This window comes from Pan paniscus, chromosome 5, assembly GCF_029289425.2.
Source record: "Pan paniscus chromosome 5, NHGRI_mPanPan1-v2.0_pri, whole genome shotgun sequence".
In the NCBI taxonomy this organism is placed as follows: Eukaryota; Metazoa; Chordata; class Mammalia; order Primates; family Hominidae; genus Pan; species Pan paniscus.
This window is the reverse complement of record NC_073254.2, coordinates 99003787-99023533: the sequence shown is the minus strand read 5'-3', so window position 1 is coordinate 99023533 and position 19747 is coordinate 99003787. Positions and strand designations below refer to the sequence as shown.

Below are 19747 nucleotides of genomic sequence, written 5' to 3'. Positions count from 1 at the left end.
TTTTTTTTTGTATTTTTAGTAGAGACAGGGTTTCACCGCGTTAGCCAGGATGGTCTTGATCTCCTGACCTTGTGATCCGCCCGCCTCAGCCTCCCAAAGTGCTAGGATTACAGGCATGAGCCACCGCGCCCGGCCGATAAATTTTATTTTTTAAGGAGTTGCATTTGCCAATAAATTGCGGAACAAATAATAGAGATCAAAGTGCAGCAATATTCCAGAAGTGAGCTCATAACCTTGGCAAAGTAATGTGGCTAACATTGGACAAATCACAGAGAGTTAAAATGAATGAGCATCATAATTTTCTCATTTGGATCTTACAATTTTATTCTAATTTATGGGTTAATATTTCTCTAAAGTTAGTATCTAATTAGCCTTTTATATCTGAGGATATATGCATTCACCCACCGACTGCCATTTAAAATTACATTAGTAATTTTTACTTCAGCCCCTCCTCAGAAATGTATTAAGGCTTACTCTCAATGGTGGACTTCAGTAGTAGTCCAGGTTCTTTGCTTAACTTTCTTGTTATTCTACAGTTATTGTTCGTTATGATTAGGCACACATTACTCAGTCCTTCCTCTTTAGCATAATAATCAGTCTGTGTAGGGTCATAAGATACAGCTCTTTGAAACTTTATGTTTAGTGTGAAGTAGTGGTGGTGTCAAGAATGCTTCTTATTAAACTATATAGTAGCTTTTTGTTAAGTGTCACTAGTATGCATCTGAGGAACAACTGTCAACAGCATGCAGTTGTGTTCTATTAACTTTTCTCCTGGCTCCAATTTTCTTTTTTATCATATTCTTTTACCTTGTTTTTCTAATTTTTAATTCATTTCATGCTATATGTTTTTATAAACTTTTAAATCCTTTTTGGTAAGAAAATGAGAACATAACTACTTTTCTCTTTGAGTTTAAAAATAAAACTGATTCAGATTAATTGCTAACTTAATTCATTTTAACTTAACTGTGTGTCAAAATGTAGAGTGCTTTAATAGAACTCATTAGTCAGAAACTACCAGGAGGTAGACATCACCATTTCTATTTTATAGACAAGGAAAATGAAGTTCAAAAATAATTAATATATTCAAAGTTATACAGATACGTTATTTGAACCCAAGTCTTTCAGACTCTAGCCTATGCTAGCCACGAGAAAACTCAAGTACTGTGATAGCTGAGGAACAGGAAAACATTGCATAAAGGAAGTAAGTGACTTACAGTTTTCTTATGACACAGAAGGAACATGAGAAGATTTAGATAAGAAAAAGCCATAGCATTTATAGCTTATTCAGGTCTTTGGGAAAAAGCAGGTTAAGTAATACGACGACAGCAATTGGATAAGGAAATAGACACAAGGAGTGTCCTCTGTTTTAAAAAGAATAGTTGTTTTATTTTTGTTTCTTTTTTGTTTCCTTTTACAGGAAAGGGAGAGTGAGTGAGTATTAAGGGTGATTGAGATGAAGGAAGACAGGTTGGATTTTATGTTGTTTGTTGTTTTTAGCGCGGAGTCTTGATTGCTTGTTGGTTGGGGAAACTTGCTTACAGAAAGTAAGAAATTAAAAGACTAAGTAATTCTTGGTGGAACTTGCTGCAATTATAATTTTATTTCAGTGAAAAGTTTGGGTATAGTGTTAATGATGAATTTAAAATGCTAGATTGGTAAAAATGCCTAAAACAAGTGAATTTCTGTATACCTTAATGAAATATAAAAAATAGAATTGAAAACTGTTAAGTCACACTTCAAGTATGCTTACTAAATTCCTTTTTTCTCTTGGTATTGCTGATTGTACTTACTTATTTTTGGAGTTTGTGGTTCACTTTTTGTCTTCTGAAATCATACAGGCAGTTTAGGTACTTAAAGGTTAACGTTAGGAAAAAGCAGTGACAGCAGCCATGCATTTCAGAATAATGAGTTATATTTTGTTCTTGGCCAGGTGACCGCTTCAGGTCTGTCATAGATGATGCCTGGTGGTTTGGAACAATTGAAAGCCAGGAACCTCTTCAACTTGAGTACCCTGATAGTCTGTTTCAATGCTACAATGTTTGGTAAGGAAATATTTGTTGTATTTTAGTTCACCTAGGCTTGCTTTGAATTTTTTTTCCCATCTATTAAGAGATAAAGAGACTTCTTTTAAACACAGAAGCAATTATTTTGATAATTGATTTTATTAAAATTGTGATACAATAATTTAGATTTTTTAATATAATGATTTTTCTTTCTTTAAGCTGGGACAATGGAGATACAGAAAAGATGAGTCCTTGGGATATGGAGCTTATACCTAATAATGGTAAGTGTGTGTTAGGCTTTTTGTTTCTCCATTATGGAGTTAATTTCTTAAGAAATTATTTAAGATTTGCTAACATGCTACCACTTACAGTTGTGAGTATCAAATAGAAAACATTCATTTGGCAAGTATTTATTATTGTACACCTTGAAGTAGGGGAGATTCAGCAGTGAAGAAGATAGATATAACTCTTGCCTACTTGGAATTGATTGAAATTAATTTATTACAGCAAAATATGAAATTGTTTTATTAATTACTATTCACCCAAGAAAGTGTGCATTTGGGAGGCAGAGACACTTTTGTAACTTTAGCAGAGTGTTTAAAGTGTAACATAATAGTTAAGACGTCATGCTTTTGAGTGAGACGGACATCAGTTCATATCCTGACTTGTCATTTTTTATGTGATCTTGGCAAGTTCCATAAAGCCTCACACCCCAACTTTTTAGTACTCGGCCTTAGAAACCATCAAAGTTAATACCTTCCTTATAGGGCTACTTTGAAGATTAAATAGCATCATGTGTGTAAAGTGCTTATTGTAGAGCCTGACACATATAAGAGCTCAATGAAGATATAGTTATAATTAATAATGATAATATAACTGTCATTATGCATATGGCCTGACACATTCAGGATTTAATAATTAGCCTTAGGCAGTGAGTATGACATCTTCCTTGCACTGAGAAAAGGACGTTGGGACCAAAGCCTGGAGATTATATTTTCTTTCCACTTCATTGCCCATTTTTGTTTGTTTGTAAAAAATACAACACACATGCACAATTGCATAAACCAAAAAGGGATTAGAAGAGATTTTAATAATGATTATTTATAGAGTAGCATTATAAAGACTTCATAAATTCTTTTACGTTATTCTATATTGTTTGATTTTTAAAAAATAATATATTACAGGGCAGGAGTGGTGGCTCACACCTGTAATCCCAGCACTTTGAGTGGCTGAGGCAGGTGGATCACCAGGTCAGGTGTTGGAGAGCAGCCTGACCAACATGGTGAAACCCCGTCTCAACTAAAAATACAAAAATTAGCCTGGCGTGGTGGCGTGCGCCTGTAGTCCCAGCTACTCAGAAGGTTGAGGCAGGAAAATTACTTGAACCTGGGAGGCGGAGGTGGCAGTGAGCCGAGATTGCACCACTGCGCTCCAGCCTGGGCAACAGAGCGAGACTCCATCTCAAAAATAATAATAATATATTACATCTCTTAGCAGATAAAAATAAGATCTTTAAAAAACAAAAAGGAAAACATCTAATTTCTAACATAGTAGAAATAATCTTTCATTAATTGAGTTGCTCAGTAGTTATTGTAATCCAAAGTCAGAGGAAAAATAACTGTTGGAGAAAATAACCCAGTCTCGTAGACCTCAGAAATGAGAAAATTGTCATACTGATTAGCTAAGATTAGTTCTCTGCAGGAATTATCACTTTGAAAATTTAATGCCAATAATATATTTTTTTATCTCACTGCTAAATTAGAGCTATTTAAAATTATAAAATATCTTAAATCAATTGGTAACCATGTTACATGGCTTATGTTTTTGTTTTGTTTCTCTCATTTATTAAAAAGAAAGTTTGAATTTGAACTCACATTGAACTGTTGTGAATATGATAGCAATGCAGCCAGTTGCTGTTATAATGCCTTGGATATTTTTTAAATGAATAAGTGATACTGATTCACTGTTTTGTTTCCTACCTAAATACATTGAAGGGTGGTTACTGTTGTTGTTCTATTTGGATACACATTCATACGAACCTGTAGAGTTTAATCGTAGTTTGTGATGAGAATTTTGATTGTACACTAACAGTGGCATATTTTCTAGAGTGTATCTGCCAAAACTTAGTCTAAAGGAAAAATTACCTAGCACGTTTCTAGATTTTGGGTTACCGCAACCCTCTAGTGATTCTCTCAGCTAAAACTGTTAAAGATTCAAGCATGCAGAAAGCATACCTTCATAATTTATGAGTAATAAGCATAAGCATCATTTGTCAGTTTTCATAATTCTCTCTGTTCCTACATTCAAAAATTGAAGCTTTGATTGAAGTATTTCTAGAAAATGTCACTTTAGTTCAGTTTTACCTTGTGTATACTTTATCAAAGTAAACATGGCAATTATGAAGTGATTCAGAAAACTTTGAAATTTGCATATTTTATAGAAATGATTTCTGCACATGTACTTGATTACAGAGCAGATTTTCAGGTATAATTTTGGAGAAGTAATTATTTAGAGAATTACTTATAGTATCATTTAAAACTTAATTTAAATTTTAGTGACCCTTGAAACATACTTTCCTTTTGTATAGATTTGTATATTTACAAATCTATACAAAATATACTTTAATTTTGTGACTGTTATTTTTACATTCTAAAGCTAACCTGAATACTAATAAGTTACCATGTATTTGCAATGATCTGCTTTTCTATTTCAGCTGTATTTCCTGAAGAACTAGGTACCAGTGTTCCTTTAACTGATGGTGAGTGCAGATCACTAATCTATAAACCTCTTGATGGAGAATGGGGTACCAATCCCAGGGATGAAGAATGTGAAAGAATTGTGGCAGGAATAAACCAGTTGATGACACTAGGTAAGTAAAGCAACACACGAGTATAGAAAAAACTGGCAGAACACAAAGTAATGGAAAAATACTGTTATTCTCCAACAAAAATTTTTTTTCACAATATCCTAAGTCAGTGGTTTCAGACATTTTAAGTGGAATCTCTTTTTGAATGTGGTCTTAACACAGGACTTAACTATTTAAAACAGTTATAAATTAGGTTACGATAGCTGAATTTTAGAATAAGGGCCTCCTAGAAGTGCCAGAGGCATCTCTGAAAAAACTGGGTCCTCCACAACCCAATTTAAAACACTTGACATATTCAGGCTGACATGATATGAATTGGAGGAGGAGGATTGAAAGCTGAATTATAATTATATGGGTAGCTTGTACTGGTCTCCCCCAACTTAATATACACACACAAAAGAGAATCTTCTTAAGGGGAGAGGAGAGGGTATATTAATTGCTCTGCCTTGTTAAAAGAAAACAGTGACCACAAAACTTGATTATCTGAATTCTGGGCTTCTGAAGTAACTAGATTATGTGGTGGTTTGTAGCAACCCACTCTCTCAATAAAGAATCAGCTGCAAAGAGTCTAGAGAGAAATTAACATGAGTAAGAAGAGCTGGATGGACACGGAGATTGAGGAATATTCAAATCTGAAGTATTTTATAAAATGCCAACACTTTATAGGAATAGCCTTATAAATACTACCTTAAATAATTTTAGCAATATTTTAGGATATTAAGTATTATATGCGAATGAGCAAAAAATTGGGAGTGATCTTAACTAGTTATAGTTTTTGCTGTACAACTTTACGGTGTGTATTGGGTCAGTATCACTGAATCAAAACTTCTGGGTCTGTTTCCTTTTCTCTACTTGTCTAATATTTCACAGAATAATGTAAAGTTGAGATAAAGGGATACGTTTGAGAAAGTCAAAGGTTAGATTTGAATGCAGTATGTTACAGTGTTAATAATAGAATGGCTTTGCCAAATATAGATTCAGGAATGGCCAACTGTCAATTACGGCAATGTATGTGTACTTATTAGGTCTGATATATGTATATATAATTTGTTTCTTTCTCCCGGTGAACCTATGAATAAAACAATACCCCTAGAATTTGGCAGTGTAAATGTAGACATAATAAAAAGTGAGACTCTTTATGTCAGTTACACTATATTGTTTATGAAAAGACAGTGGCAGACTAATGATTATGTAGATTAGGACTTTTTAAGTCTTAATTCAAGCAGAATTCTTCTTGAATTATTTTAGGCATACAAAAATAAATTTACAAACTTATCTATTTATTTTAGATATTGCCTCAGCATTTGTGGCCCCCGTGGATCTGCAAGCCTATCCCATGTATTGCACAGTAGTGGCATATCCAACGGATCTAAGTACAATTAAACAAAGACTGGAAAACAGGTTTTACAGGTTAGAACCATTTGATGTAGCTACTATCAAAGGAAAGCTGGTGATCTTTCCACCCATTTACTGATCTTCTTTAGCAGTGTTTCTCAACTTTTTGTATATAGGAATGCACATAAGATTATGGGGATTATGTTAAAATGTAGAATCTTATTCAGTAGATTTGGAGTGGGACCTAAGATTCTGCATTTCTAACAAGTCCCAGTAATGTCGATGCTGCTGGTCTTTAGACACTTAAAATACAATTCCTAGATCCTAGATACAGTTTTTCCTAGAGGCTGACATGATTTGATGTTCACTGTCTTTATATTGTATTTTATAAAGCAAGGCAAGGTATTTCATTTTCTCCTAGATAACATTAAAATATTTGTTCATTGATTTTTAATATAATATATAATAAAAATTGTGTATTCATATTATGTATTTTGTTCTTATTTTGCCTATATTCAGCTTGTCATTACTTATAACACTGAAATTTGAAAATACTCAGTTTTTCATAGTTGTAGTTTAGCATGAAAAAGAATTAGAGTTAAATGGCCCAGGCATAATTTCAATTAATTTGCATTATCTAGGTAATTTTGATGAATGTCTTTAATTGTCAATAGGCTTTATTATTACCTAAAATGTTTTGTCAAAAAATATGTTTATAGTTTTTAAATAATTGGAATCCTGTTTTTAGTTTTAATTTTTCTCATATGACCTTTGCTTAGCAGTCCAACAATTTAATTTGTGTAACATTGCATTAAAAGTTTTTGTGACCAGTTATTTATTACTGAAGTCCTTTCCATTATTCTTCTTTTTAACTTAGAGAAGCTTTATTCATATTTTGTATTAATATTTTTCTATATAAAATGTGCCTTTGGTTCTTTTTATGACTTAAATTTTATTTCTGTATCTCATTGTGAGGGGCTATCCTGTGCCTGTACCCACTAGATGCCAGTAGCAGCCCCCTAGTTGTGAAAACCAAAAATGTGTTCAGACATTGTCACATGTCTTCTGGGGAGCATAATTGTCCTTGATTGAGAACCACTGGAATAAAGAAAACTAATATATTAGACTTTAGTTTCTAAAGATTTTTCTGATCTTCTTAGGTGTACTTGCTGTTGCTTCCTTGATATTTGTCAAAAAGCGCAGAGATAAGGAGAAGTCCTCCCTGCTATGTGGTTCCCAACCATCCCACCCTCAAAGCATTCTTCAAATCTTTTTCAATATCAGGTGTTGGAAGTTTAAGAGAAAAAAAAAAGGGAATTCCTAACTATATTCCTCTTTCTCCCTTGACCCCTTAAATTGCTAAAGATTGGAAGTTAAACCTAGTGCTTCAGAGATGAAACAAGACATGGGTGGATGAGAAGGAAAGAACTATTTGTATACATACACTAATTGTTGGACTGCAACTAGAAATATAAGCTGCTGATGTCTTCCAATATTGTTGTAAATATCTCACATATTGCTCAACGTGATAATTGCTAAAGTATACTATACATAAGGTTTGACTTACAATGGTTTGACTTAGATTTTTCAGCTTTACAGTGATATGAAAGGGATATGAATTCAGTAGAAACCATACTTCAAATTTTGAATTTTCATCTTTTTCTGGGCTTGTGATGTACTCTTTCATGATGCTGAGCAATGTCAGTGAGCTACAGCTCCCAGTAGCTCCCAGTCAGCCACATGATCATGAGGTTAAACCAATACTGTACAGTGTATTGTACAGTTGATTGCCATATGATGTTGCCCAACCATAGGCTAATGTAAGTGTTCTGAGCACATTTGAGGTAGGCTTGGCTGAGGTAAAATATTTGCTAGGTTAAGTATATCGCATGCATTTTTGACTTAATGGTATTTTGAATTTACAGTGGGTTTATCAGGATGTAACACCATCGTTAGTTGAGGAACATCCGTATTTCAAGATACATTATATTTTAAATAGGCTTTTGGCATTACCCTAGTTTTGTAGCCAATTTAGGAAAAAAACATTTGAAAGACAATACTTACATGAATTAGAAATTGCCTGTTTTCCAACCTGATAATAAACTCTGTTATAAACCTAAGTTATGTTCTTATTCAATACAATGATGACTTCCAGTACTATTTCACTGTTTAAAGGTTTTTGCTTCTTCCTTCACTGATTGGTGTTAGACTTCTTACAGTTTGTTTTTCTTTCGTGATACTTCTAGTTCAATCTCTTGTTAAACTATTACTGTCAGTTTGCCCTGCTGGTATTAATCTAATACTTTATTTTACACACAGTTTTCTATATGATACACTGAAGATATCTGTGATTCTGTTATCAGAATGAGCCTTGTGAATCTATTTGAAATGCACAGTTTTTCTTTATGTTTCTATGTCCACAATTAGACACAGTGTTATTCCATATGATTGTATTTCTGTTCACAATCAGTAAGATTTTCTAAGTGTTTTCTTTATTATTTTAAGTCGGGCCACATATTAGATAATATTCTCAAAAGTTGTCCTTGGATTTTTATTTACTTTCAGAAATAAAATTGTAAAACTCCAGATTTTATTTTAGCATTGTCAATTAAGTGTTCAGAAAATAATTCTCATTTAGTTAGGTTTCTTGGTAAACTAGCATGCTATATTTTTATGATTTTGTATCTCATAAGGTGGCTGTCAGTTAACTTCTCATTTGTATATGTCATTTGATTACCAGTAAGATAATTAGATTAAAATTACTTGTTTCCTTTTTGTTCAGAAGTCAGGGTTCTTTATTACCAAAAAATGACAGCATAGATGACAAAAATATATAAAGCCAAAACTTAAAACTCTCCCCTTTCTACTCTCCTGCCACTCCCCATATAGACGTTCTCCCTCCCAAAAAGAGGCCTTTGTTAATATGGTGTGTTCCATTCCAGACATCTTGTATGCAAATACGTAGTTATGGTTGCCCCTCTTTTTTCCCCTAACACAAATGCAGTTATGCTTCTTTGAAAATGACTTTATAAGACCAATGGTTTTTACAGTTGGTTTAGACTGAAGTTGAAAAGTTGGAATGTCTTGGTTTTAAATGATGTACACATATTTCTAAATATAAGGAAGTTAAAACTTCTATATTTTGTTTTTTTAAGGCGGGTTTCTTCCCTGATGTGGGAAGTTCGATATATAGAGCATAATACACGAACATTTAATGAGCCTGGAAGCCCTATTGTGAAATCTGCTAAATTCGTGACTGATCTTCTTCTACATTTTATAAAGTAAGTTATCTTTTCATATGTAATTATGATAGTTTTAATAATTAGTGGCACTACAGTTCCTCTTAAAATAGAAAACATACTGTTTGTAAAGAAGAAACATTTAAGAGTAGCCAAAATAGCTCAGCTGGGAGAGCATTAGACTGAAGATCTAAAGGTCTCTGGTTTGATCCTGGGTTTCAGAAGAAACAGTTCATTGGCTAATAATAAGAATGAAATCATAAAAATCGTATTACCATTGTGTTTTAAGGTTAAAATTGTTTAAAAAAAGATTATTTTCTCAATCTGTTAGACAATAATAATAGTAAAAATTTATTTAACATGTAATGTTTTACCTACGTTAACTCTTCTAACCCAAATAACAATCTTACAGGTGGAAGAGATAATTATCTGGAATTTTGAATTGAGGAAACTGTGGCCTATAGTGGTTAACATGTATAAGGTTGCACGGTAAATGAGTGTCTGCCATCTGATTTGAGAATTTTTCATCCTAACAGTATATTGCCCCTGTCAAGTATATTAACAAGTATTTAAATAGTCCAGCAGGAGACTGAATTTAACTTTCATGATTCTTCTTCAAAGTCAAGTTTACTTCCTCATTGATCCCATAACAAGAGTGATAAGCACTATTTATTAAGGCAGAAGTACTTTCCCTTCTTTATCTTAAGGATTTTATGCAATCATATAATGAATTGAGCCTCCTAAGTTGAAGGCAGAGAAATGAATTCTATATTTTGTACAAAGACTGCTGTGATTACATGTCATTATTTGTATTGAATTTTTTTTTCCTGGTTGAGAAGTAGTAACAGCATTTTAAAAGCTTACTTAGCTGTTATCAGCTTTCATTTTTACATAATGAAAAATTCAGGATTATTCAGTGTTTTTTTTTTAATAAACATCCCTGCTTCATTCTCATTAATGGACATAATCTTTGAGCTCCTTTTTGATTAATGTTTTTTAACTGAGGAATGCAGGTCATTTCAGTATAAGAAAACCCAAACATAATTAATAAGGTAAAGTTTGTGCCCTTTCTCTACCTTATTCTCTAAGAAATCTATTGCTTTCCAATGGTTTGGGGGCTATTATTGCTATGCTTTTGTTTTCCTTATTGAAATTAGTAATTAAGCATTATCCTCTGAAGACTCTTATGTCTGTAATTTTTTATAAGTGTTATAACTATGTGTATGTGTATCTGTTTTTTCAAAGAGAATCAGTAGAACTACATGAGATAGTATATTCATATTTCAGTGAAATAATTTAGATGAAAATTGTTAATACATTTGAAAGTCTGTGAAATGTATTTCTTTCAAACGGCTACTTTGAAATGTCTTTGAAGACAGATTCACGAAATACTTAAAGCATTTGTATTGTATATTTCTAAAAATAAATCCGTGGCATTTTTTTTAGATGTGTATAGTTTGTTTAAAAATACTTTTTTTTTAGCAGATAGTCTTCAAGATATTAAGTATTCCTTGAAATTTTGATTATTATACTTTTTAATTGAGTTATTTGGCAAAATTTCAAGCAATTGATACATACAAAGTAATGTGATGGATCCTTTTAATACAGTTTCATAGGATAGATAAATCTGTAAGAAACTATAATATAAGGAAAACTGTGACAAGTAGTAAGAGAATTGTATGAAAGTTTAGATAAGAATAGGATTACTTTTAGCTGTTATGATGGGGATTCAGATACAGGGGAGGAGAAGTATGTTAAGAAGACATTGTATACAAGGTGTAGATACTGATAGATTCTGGAAATGTTAGATGAAAAGAAAGCCATTCCAGGGATAAGGAGCAGCGTGAGGTAGGAAGTTTTAATTAAGGGTAATATAAATTGGAGAAGTCACAGTAGAGATACAGTGCTATAAATCTGAGTTGGGGCCACATCGTAGGTGGCTTTGAATACGAATCTAAAATATAAGCTCTGAGAGCAAGGGGCTGTTGAAAGTATATTAACATGAGAATAACATGTTTTACACTATGCCTTAAAAATGTTAATTTGACTGCAGTGTCTAATTTAATTGACAGAGAAGAGACAAAAAGCATAAATAGCAGATTGACTGCTACAGTTGACCAACTAAGAGTTGATGAGGGCTTAATTTATGAAAGTGAGAAAGGGACAGATGCCCAGACATACTTGAGGATAGAGTTCACAGCCCTTGACCACTAATTGGGTTTATAAGGAGGAGGAAAGGGAAAGAATAATGAAAAACCAAGATTCCCATTACTGTAAGAATGATATGTTGTTAAAGAAAAATAGAAAAAGGAACAAGGATATCTGGGGAGTCACTATTAAGTTTAGACGTGGAATTTTAGGTGATGGTAGAATGCTCAGGAGAAGGGTTAGGACAAATTGCAGGAATTTTGGAATTCATTTACACAGATAAACCACAAGTATGTGAAGTTATCAAAGCAAAAGGTACAGTGTCAAGATGCGTTAAGAACAAAGTTTTAGGAAATACATTTAAAAATAAAGAGTTGGAAGACAAGAAATGTATTAGCTCTTTGAAGACTGAGGAATGGAAGAAGCACAGCAGATACCTAAGCAAAGACTGGGAGATGAGACTTGGGTTTGGTGTAATGATATACTGAGGCCACACTGAAAGCTCTACATAGAGTGGAGGGGTCAGGGTTAAATGTGTGTGCATAAATTATTGGAGTAAGCCAATGGAGAAGAAAGCAAGCCTTCAGCTTCAACTTTTACCTTAAAATATGGTTTTAGGGACAAATTTTTAAGGAAAAAAATTATCATGGTTCTAATCTTACATGTTAACATTTCCTTGTTATGTAGGGATCAGACTTGTTATAACATAATTCCACTTTATAATTCAATGAAGAAGAAGGTTTTGTCTGATTCTGAGGTATGTAATATTTCATTATTATTACCATATTGATATTCTCTATATAAAAAGAAATTTACATATTGTAGTTTTCAGGTAAAAGCTGTTGTGAACATTATTTTTTGTCTAGTGTAGTTAACTTTAAAAAAAAAACAACTGGCAGTAGAATATTCTTCTTATAGTTAAAAAAAAATTTTTAACGAGGGGAACCTTTTTAATGAGTCAATAAAGTGCCCCAGCATATACATTACAGGTGTTCCAGTGTGTAAAGGAAATAATTGCTAATTAATCAACTATAAAGTATAATGACATCTAAAATGTTTTATGAATCTGGTAAATTCTTGCCTCAAAGGATGAAGAGAAAGATGCTGATGTGCCAGGAACTTCTACTCGAAAAAGGAAGGTAATATAGTTTTAGTTTTAGCAGAAGTACTTTATATGAATTAAAATGTATTAAGAGCTTCCTTTATTTTTTTACTCTTAGCATTTTAAAAGACAAGTATTTCAAATTAGTTTCAATTACAAAATGTATGTTTTTTAGAACTTGGTGAATATTTTCTTTTGTTTGAATTACTGTATATTACCCAATTATCTAAGACTGCATTAAAAGTACAAATTTTATTGTATAAGTGCTCTTTTATTAATATATTTGAACACTTTTGTCACAGGACCATCAGCCTAGAAGAAGATTACGTAATAGAGCCCAGTCTTACGATATTCAAGCATGGAAGAAACAGTGTGAAGAATTGTTAAATCTCATATTTCAATGTGAAGATTCAGAGCCTTTCCGTCAGCCGGTAGATCTCCTTGAATATCCAGTAAGTATTTTTGAAAATATTTTCTTTACCTGTCAGTTTGCTACATACCTTTTACATGACAGTTGGCTATTTTAGTTACTTTTTATGATTATAGTTTATTTCTTTATTATTTTATACATGTTCTCATTATCCATTTGGCTACATAGAGAATCCAAATTTTGAATAGCGTGGTAAAATGGAAGGAGCCCTGAATGAAGACACTGTAAGAATTGGGTTATTCTGTTCCTACTAGTTGTGCAGCTTTGAGCAAGTCCCTTAGTTTTCTCATCTGAACTTTTTTTTTTCTTTTTTTGTCTTCCCTACACTGATTCCATGAATTTATTATGGCAATTATCTAGAAAAAAAGAATAATGCCTACATCCTTACAGGATTATGGAGATGTAAAGAGAATATATAAAAATAGTTTTTAGGCTGGGCACGGTGGCTCATGCCAGTAATCCCAGCACTTTGGGAGGCCGAGGCAGGCAGATCACGAGGTCAGGAGATCGAGACCATCCTGGCTAACACGGTGAAATCCCGTCTCTACTTAAAATACAAAAAAAAAATTTAGCCAGGCGTGGGGGCGGGCGCCTGTAGTCCCAGCTACTTGGGAGGCTGAGGCAGGAGAATGGCGTGAACCCGGGAGGTGGAGCTTGCAGTGAGCCGAGATCCTGCTGCCGTACTCCAGCCTGGGCGACAGAGCGAGAGACTGAGTCTCAAAAACAAAAGCAAACAAAAAATAGTTTTAAATGTGAAGCACTGTGTACAAATGTAAGGTGACATTATTGTATATATTTAGGTTATGCCAATGTGTAATCTTTGTGGAATACATGGTAAAAAGAGCTAAGTAAACATGATTTAAGTATTTATTTTGGCGTGCAATCATAGCAATCTAAATTTAATGTAGAGTGATTTCTCATCCCTTTAAAAAGTAATTAAATGTTATATAGTTCAGGGGTCGGGTGTGGTGTCTCATACCTGTAATCCCAGCACTTTGGGAAGCCAAGGCAGGCGGATCACCTGAGGCCAGGAGTTCAAGACCAGCCTGACCAACATGGTAAAATCCCATCTCTACTAAAAGTACAAAAATTAGCCGGGCTAATTTTTGTTCTAACTTACAATGATGAAAATAGAGAAATTTCATCAACAGATAAATATCAGAAAATGACTTTTTTCATGTCATTTAAAATGCCAGAAACATAGAATGTTAAATGTGGAAGAGAAATCTTTAATTCCAGCGGCGTGATAAATTGAGCTAATTAGAACCTCACCTTTCAAAAAACCTGGGACTGAGCTGATGCTATAATGTTCTGGCTTTCATTTCTCTCTGTGTTTTCACAACTTATGGATTTCGCTTTGGTTCTTGCAAGCTCAGCTATGTATTGTTTTGAAAAATAAGTTGCAGTTTATTCATTGTTTTAAGCGTTTGTATTCTGGGCTTTGCACAGAAAAGAAGAGATAGAAATAAGACAATGTTTTTATTCTAGAGGCACAAGTATTAACACTATACAGAGATAATTGAGTCCTTGGGCAGTGGTGAAAAAGGAATTTGGAGCTGAAACCCAACCCTAAACCAGAAGTATTGAAGAACTGTACCCTGAATGAAAAGAAGAATTGAATAATTCCTTTCACAACAAAGAATGTTTCCCCCAGTGGTTCTAGTGTCAGAGAGGAGAAATTTTCCTAAACTTACACTATACATGGACTTAGAATCCAAATTTGCACCACCCTTGTATAGAAATCCATTATGGAAAAAATGTTAATCCTTAACTGAATGAACTAATGATTTAAAAAAAAAAACAACACCTATATAAGGGAGTGATCTACCATAATAAGATAACAGAAACAACAAATGAAAATATTAGTACACTCTCCCTGAAAATTTGAGTAATAGATTATTCTGAAGTACTGTACTTCATTAAAAAAAAGAGAGATGACATTCCTTGTAAGATTACTGTTATTATATGTACCACCAAGAAAAAAGAAATGCTGTTGACTTAAACTTTGATAGATAGTTTTGGTTAAAGGAATAAATGAAAGAATAAGAAACATAGGGGAAAAATACGTTATTTGAGAGGAAAAGAGTGAAGACATATTAAAATCAACTAAATAGAATCCTGGAAATGAAATGTATAATTACTGAAATTAAACTTACTGGACAGTTTTAAAAACCAGATTAAAGAGATAGTAAGTGTAAAGATCTAAGCAAATTCTATAGAATCCCACACAGAATGATAAAGAGATTAAGAGTGTGAAGGAGAGGGTAAGAGGTAGTGGTGGATAGAAAGAGAAGGTCCAAAATATGTCTAACAAAAATTTCAGTGGAAGAGAATAGACAGAATGGGAGAGGAGCAATATTTGAGGAGCTAATGGCCAAGAATTTTTTTTTCCTTTTTTTTTTTTTTTCTTTTTTTTTTTTTGGGACAGAGTCTCACTCTGTCTCCAGGCTGGAGTGCAGTGGCTCAATCTCGGCTTACTACAAACTCTGCCTCCTGGATTCAAGCGATTCTCCTGCCTCAGCCTCACGAGTAGCTGGGATTATAGGCGCATGCCACCACGCCCAACTAATTTTTATATTTTTAGTAGAGATGGGGTTTCACCATGTTGGCCAGGATGGTCTCAATCTCTTGACCTTGTGATCCGCCTGCCTCAGCCTCCCAAAGTGCTGGGATTACAGGCATAAGCCACCATGCCCGATGGCCAAGAATTTTGTAGAATTGGTAAACATTTGAGAAGCTATGATTCCTGATCGGGATATACAAGAAAAAAATCTTTACCTAGAATAAGAGTGAAAAAAACTCAACAATTGAAAGTCAAAAAGAAAATACTGAAACAGTCATACAGAAAAAATGGAGGAGACCTGAGACTGCTCCAAGCCACTCACTTTACTGATGTTGAACTGATACTCATCACTCTAAGATTTATAGACAAAACTATTTATAGCTATTTATTTGTAGCTATTTATAGACAAAGCCACAATGGGAACCCGTATCCCTTATGTCCAGTGCACCAGTTATATGTGATATTCTGAGACAATAGGCAAATGAATTTTTATATAAAGAAAGTAGTTCACTTTTCAAACTTAAAAGGGAAATATATAAGAATGCAGTCATCTTTTACATGTTCAAAATAATGAGAACAATATTTAGCAAATACTTAGAACCTGTCCCACCAGCTAAACGTGTTAGGCAACAAAAAGTAGTAGAAATAAGAAAAATGTAATCTCTTGCCTCTTGCAGTACTCCATGATGGAGGTGTGTTGTTTTGTTAATTACTGTCACAGAAGAGAAAAAGAAAACTTCGGATAATCTACTTTTTATAATTCAGAATTAACTGTATCATCCTTTAGTGGAATATTTAAGGCTAATCATGCACTTCATATTTCACCTTTTATATGAAAATATTGGTTCACATTTTGAGTTTAATCAAATATTCAAAGCAAGGTGTTAAAAATTAAATTTTTGATGGAAATGAATGGGCTTAATATTCTACAACGTTCATTTATTCAACAGAATTGTATTGAGCAGCTATTATGTACTATACTACATGGTGGAAGCCCAAGATATGAGCCAAGAAAAATTAAGTATTCTACATAAATAAATTTTACATTAACCAAAATATTGCAAAACATTTTAAAAAATCATTTTAATATTTTGCCCAAATCCACAAAGTTTGTAAAGCCAATAATGTAAAATCTCCAAGAACTTGTTAATGAAAGAGCTCACCTCTAAATAATCTATGGATCAAACAAATCTCATGGGAATTTAAAAAATGCATTGAACTCAATTAAAATAAATTCAGTATATCAAAATTTGTAGGACGCAGTTAAAGCAATGCAGGGAAATTTCTAATACTAAAATGTACTAAAGAGTACAGCAGAAAAGGAGAAGTTTCAAATCAATAATCGAAGCTCACTCCTCAAGAACCTAGAGAAAGAAGAGTAAAATCACCCAAAAGTAAGCCAACAAAAGGAAATAATAAAGAGCTGAAATCAGTGAAACTCAAAAAAGAAAAACAATAAAGAAAATCTATGAAATTGAAACCTGGGTTCTTTGAGAAGATCAACAGAATTGACAAGCCTCTGTTAAGATTTACACAGCTTATAAAGAGAGAAGACAGATTGTTAATATCAGAGATGATATAGAGCATATCACTGTAGACCCTGCAAATACCAGAAGGATAATAAAGTAAAAATAAGTAATACTACAAAGAACTCTACATATATAAATTTGATAACTTACATGAAATAGACCGATATTCAAAGTATAAACTACCACAACTCACCCAGTATGAAGCAAATAACTCAGTAACCCTGTTAAGGAAATTTAATTTGTGATTATAAGTTTTCAAAAAACAAATGTCTAGTCCTGGATGGCTTCACTGGAGAATTCAACCAAACATTTAAAGAATTAACACAAATTCTACACAATCTCTTCCAGAAGATAGAAAAACTCAAAACTCCCAACTCACTCTATGAAGACCAGTGTTCCCCTGATCTCAAAACCAGACAATAACAGTAGAATAGAAGAAAAAGCTTTAACCAAATAACAGCAAATAGAATTCAGGAATATATTTAAAAATGATTTTATACCATGACCAAGCGCTATTTATTCCAGAGATACAAGGATGGTTCAGTATTCAAAAACCAGTCAATGTAATCCATCATATTAATAGGCTAATGAAGAAAAATCTCATGATTATATCAAGTAATCCAGAAAGAATATTTGACAAAATTTCACACCCATTTGTTCTGTGAATGTGTATTTTGGTTATGGTAAAGTCAGTGCGGTCACAGGAGGAAATGAAAACAAGGCTTGGAAGGAAAAAGTTTATTATACTCGAGTCCCAGGCTAAGCATGGTGGCTCACACCTGTAATCCCAGCACTTTGGGAGGCCAAGGTAGGTGGATCACTTGAGCTCAGGAGTTTGAGACCAGTCTGAGCAATATGGCAAAACCCCGTCTTTACAAAAAATACAAAAATTAACCGGGTGCAGTGGCGTGCACCTATAGTTCAAGCTACTAATGAGGCTGAGGTAGGAGGATTGCTTGAGCCTGGGAGGTAGACATTGCAGTGAGCCAAGATGATACCACTGAACTCTAGCCTGGCAATAGAGTGAGACCCTATCTCATTAACAAACAAAAAAAGTAAAAAAGAGTCCCAGAAAAGTTGGGGCTTACCACATGCCACACAGGGCATGTGGCACAGGGGAAGTGCTAGGTTTTGGTTGGGTAGGAGAGACCAAAACCAGGGAAAAGCTTAGAAATCCTTTATTGGGGTTTCTGCAGGAAATGCAAGGCAGGTCACAGTTAACAGCTTATTATTGGCTAGTTTGAATAATTCCAGTGGGCTCTGGGGCACAGGTATCTAGTTGTCTGGTCCCAGCCCTGAGATGATTTAAAACAGGGAAATACTGGCTTAGTGTGTGAGAGTGAGAAAAGGAGCTGATTGTGGCTTTATACTTGGGATTCATTGGTATGTATATGAAAGACATGTTCTCAGTGGAACCCCTCACTAAGACTGCCCAGGAAGGGGCAATCTTTTCCCAGGTCTGTAAGGCCCCCCAGGTACCAGATCATCATTGGCCCTGTGAATAGATGGCAAATAGACAAATGCAGAATCTGAAGAAATGAGACATTAATTCATTATAAAACCCCTAAGAAAACTGGGAATAAAGGAAAACTTCCACAACTTGATAAAGTACATCTATAAAAAGTACATCTACAGCTAATATCATGTTTACTGGTGACAGACTGAGTGCTTTCCCCCTAAGAATTAGGAATGACTGAAAAATGTTCACTCTCACCACTGCTATTCAATGTAGTACTGGAAATTCTAGCCAATGCAATAAGGCAAGAAAAGGAAATAAAAGGCATAACTATTGGAAAGGAAGAAATAAAAATTTGTGAAGGCAGTAATCCTACCTTATAGGACACCTTCTTCATGGTCAGACGTATTTGATCATAATTTAAACTTCATGGTGCAAAGTCAAGTTGTTACACTTCAAAAAATATAGTCGCATACTGAGGGACTGTTGAAAAGCTGCAGGCCAGGTGTGGTGGCTAATGCCTATAATCCCAGCACTTTGGGAGGTCAAGACGGGCAGGTCATTTAAGCCCAGGAGTTTGAGACCAGTCTCAGCAACATGCTAAGACCCCGTCTCTACAAAAATTATAAAAATTAGCTGGGTGTGGTAGCGCCTGCCTGTAGTCCCTGCTACTTGAGAGGCTGAGATGGGAAGGTTGCTTGAGTCTGGGAGGCCAAGGATGCAGTGAGCTTTGATGGCACCAACTGCACTCTAACCTGGGCAGCAGAAAGACTGTGTCTCCCAAAAAAGGGGGGTACAATACTCTTTGTCCCTGCTAAAAAAAAATAGCATATTCTGATAATTTTAGAATTATATACCATATTATGATAATTTTCTGTTGCTCTTCCTGTTTCACGTGTGTGTTTTTATTGGTTCCAATCTGTTACCTAATTTTATACTCTATTGACTAGTTAGACATCTCAGGTGACATGCATAGACTTTGTGACAGCTATTTACATTCGTAATTCTTTATTACTGCAAAGCAAAACTCCCAATTTTAGTACTGAAGTTGAGATTACTAGAACTTAGGTGTCTGC

General features: G+C 33.9%; 1 protein-coding gene across 4 annotated transcripts in view; it reads left to right on the top strand.

The window, feature by feature from the left end:
- Positions 1 to 19747, top strand: part of PHIP (pleckstrin homology domain interacting protein) — a 143668-nt gene that overhangs the window by 110126 nt on the left and 13795 nt on the right. For all 4 annotated transcript variants that reach the window (XM_034962410.3, XM_034962411.3, XM_034962409.3 and 1 more), the window contains 8 exons: positions 1931 to 2042; positions 2223 to 2284; positions 4717 to 4872; positions 6159 to 6279; positions 9360 to 9485; positions 12279 to 12348; positions 12680 to 12730; positions 12996 to 13145. In XM_034962410.3, coding sequence (XP_034818301.1) covers positions 1931 to 2042; positions 2223 to 2284; positions 4717 to 4872; positions 6159 to 6279; positions 9360 to 9485; positions 12279 to 12348; positions 12680 to 12730; positions 12996 to 13145 — 848 coding nt within the window. The remainder of the gene's footprint in view (positions 1 to 1930; positions 2043 to 2222; positions 2285 to 4716; positions 4873 to 6158; positions 6280 to 9359; positions 9486 to 12278; positions 12349 to 12679; positions 12731 to 12995; positions 13146 to 19747) is intronic.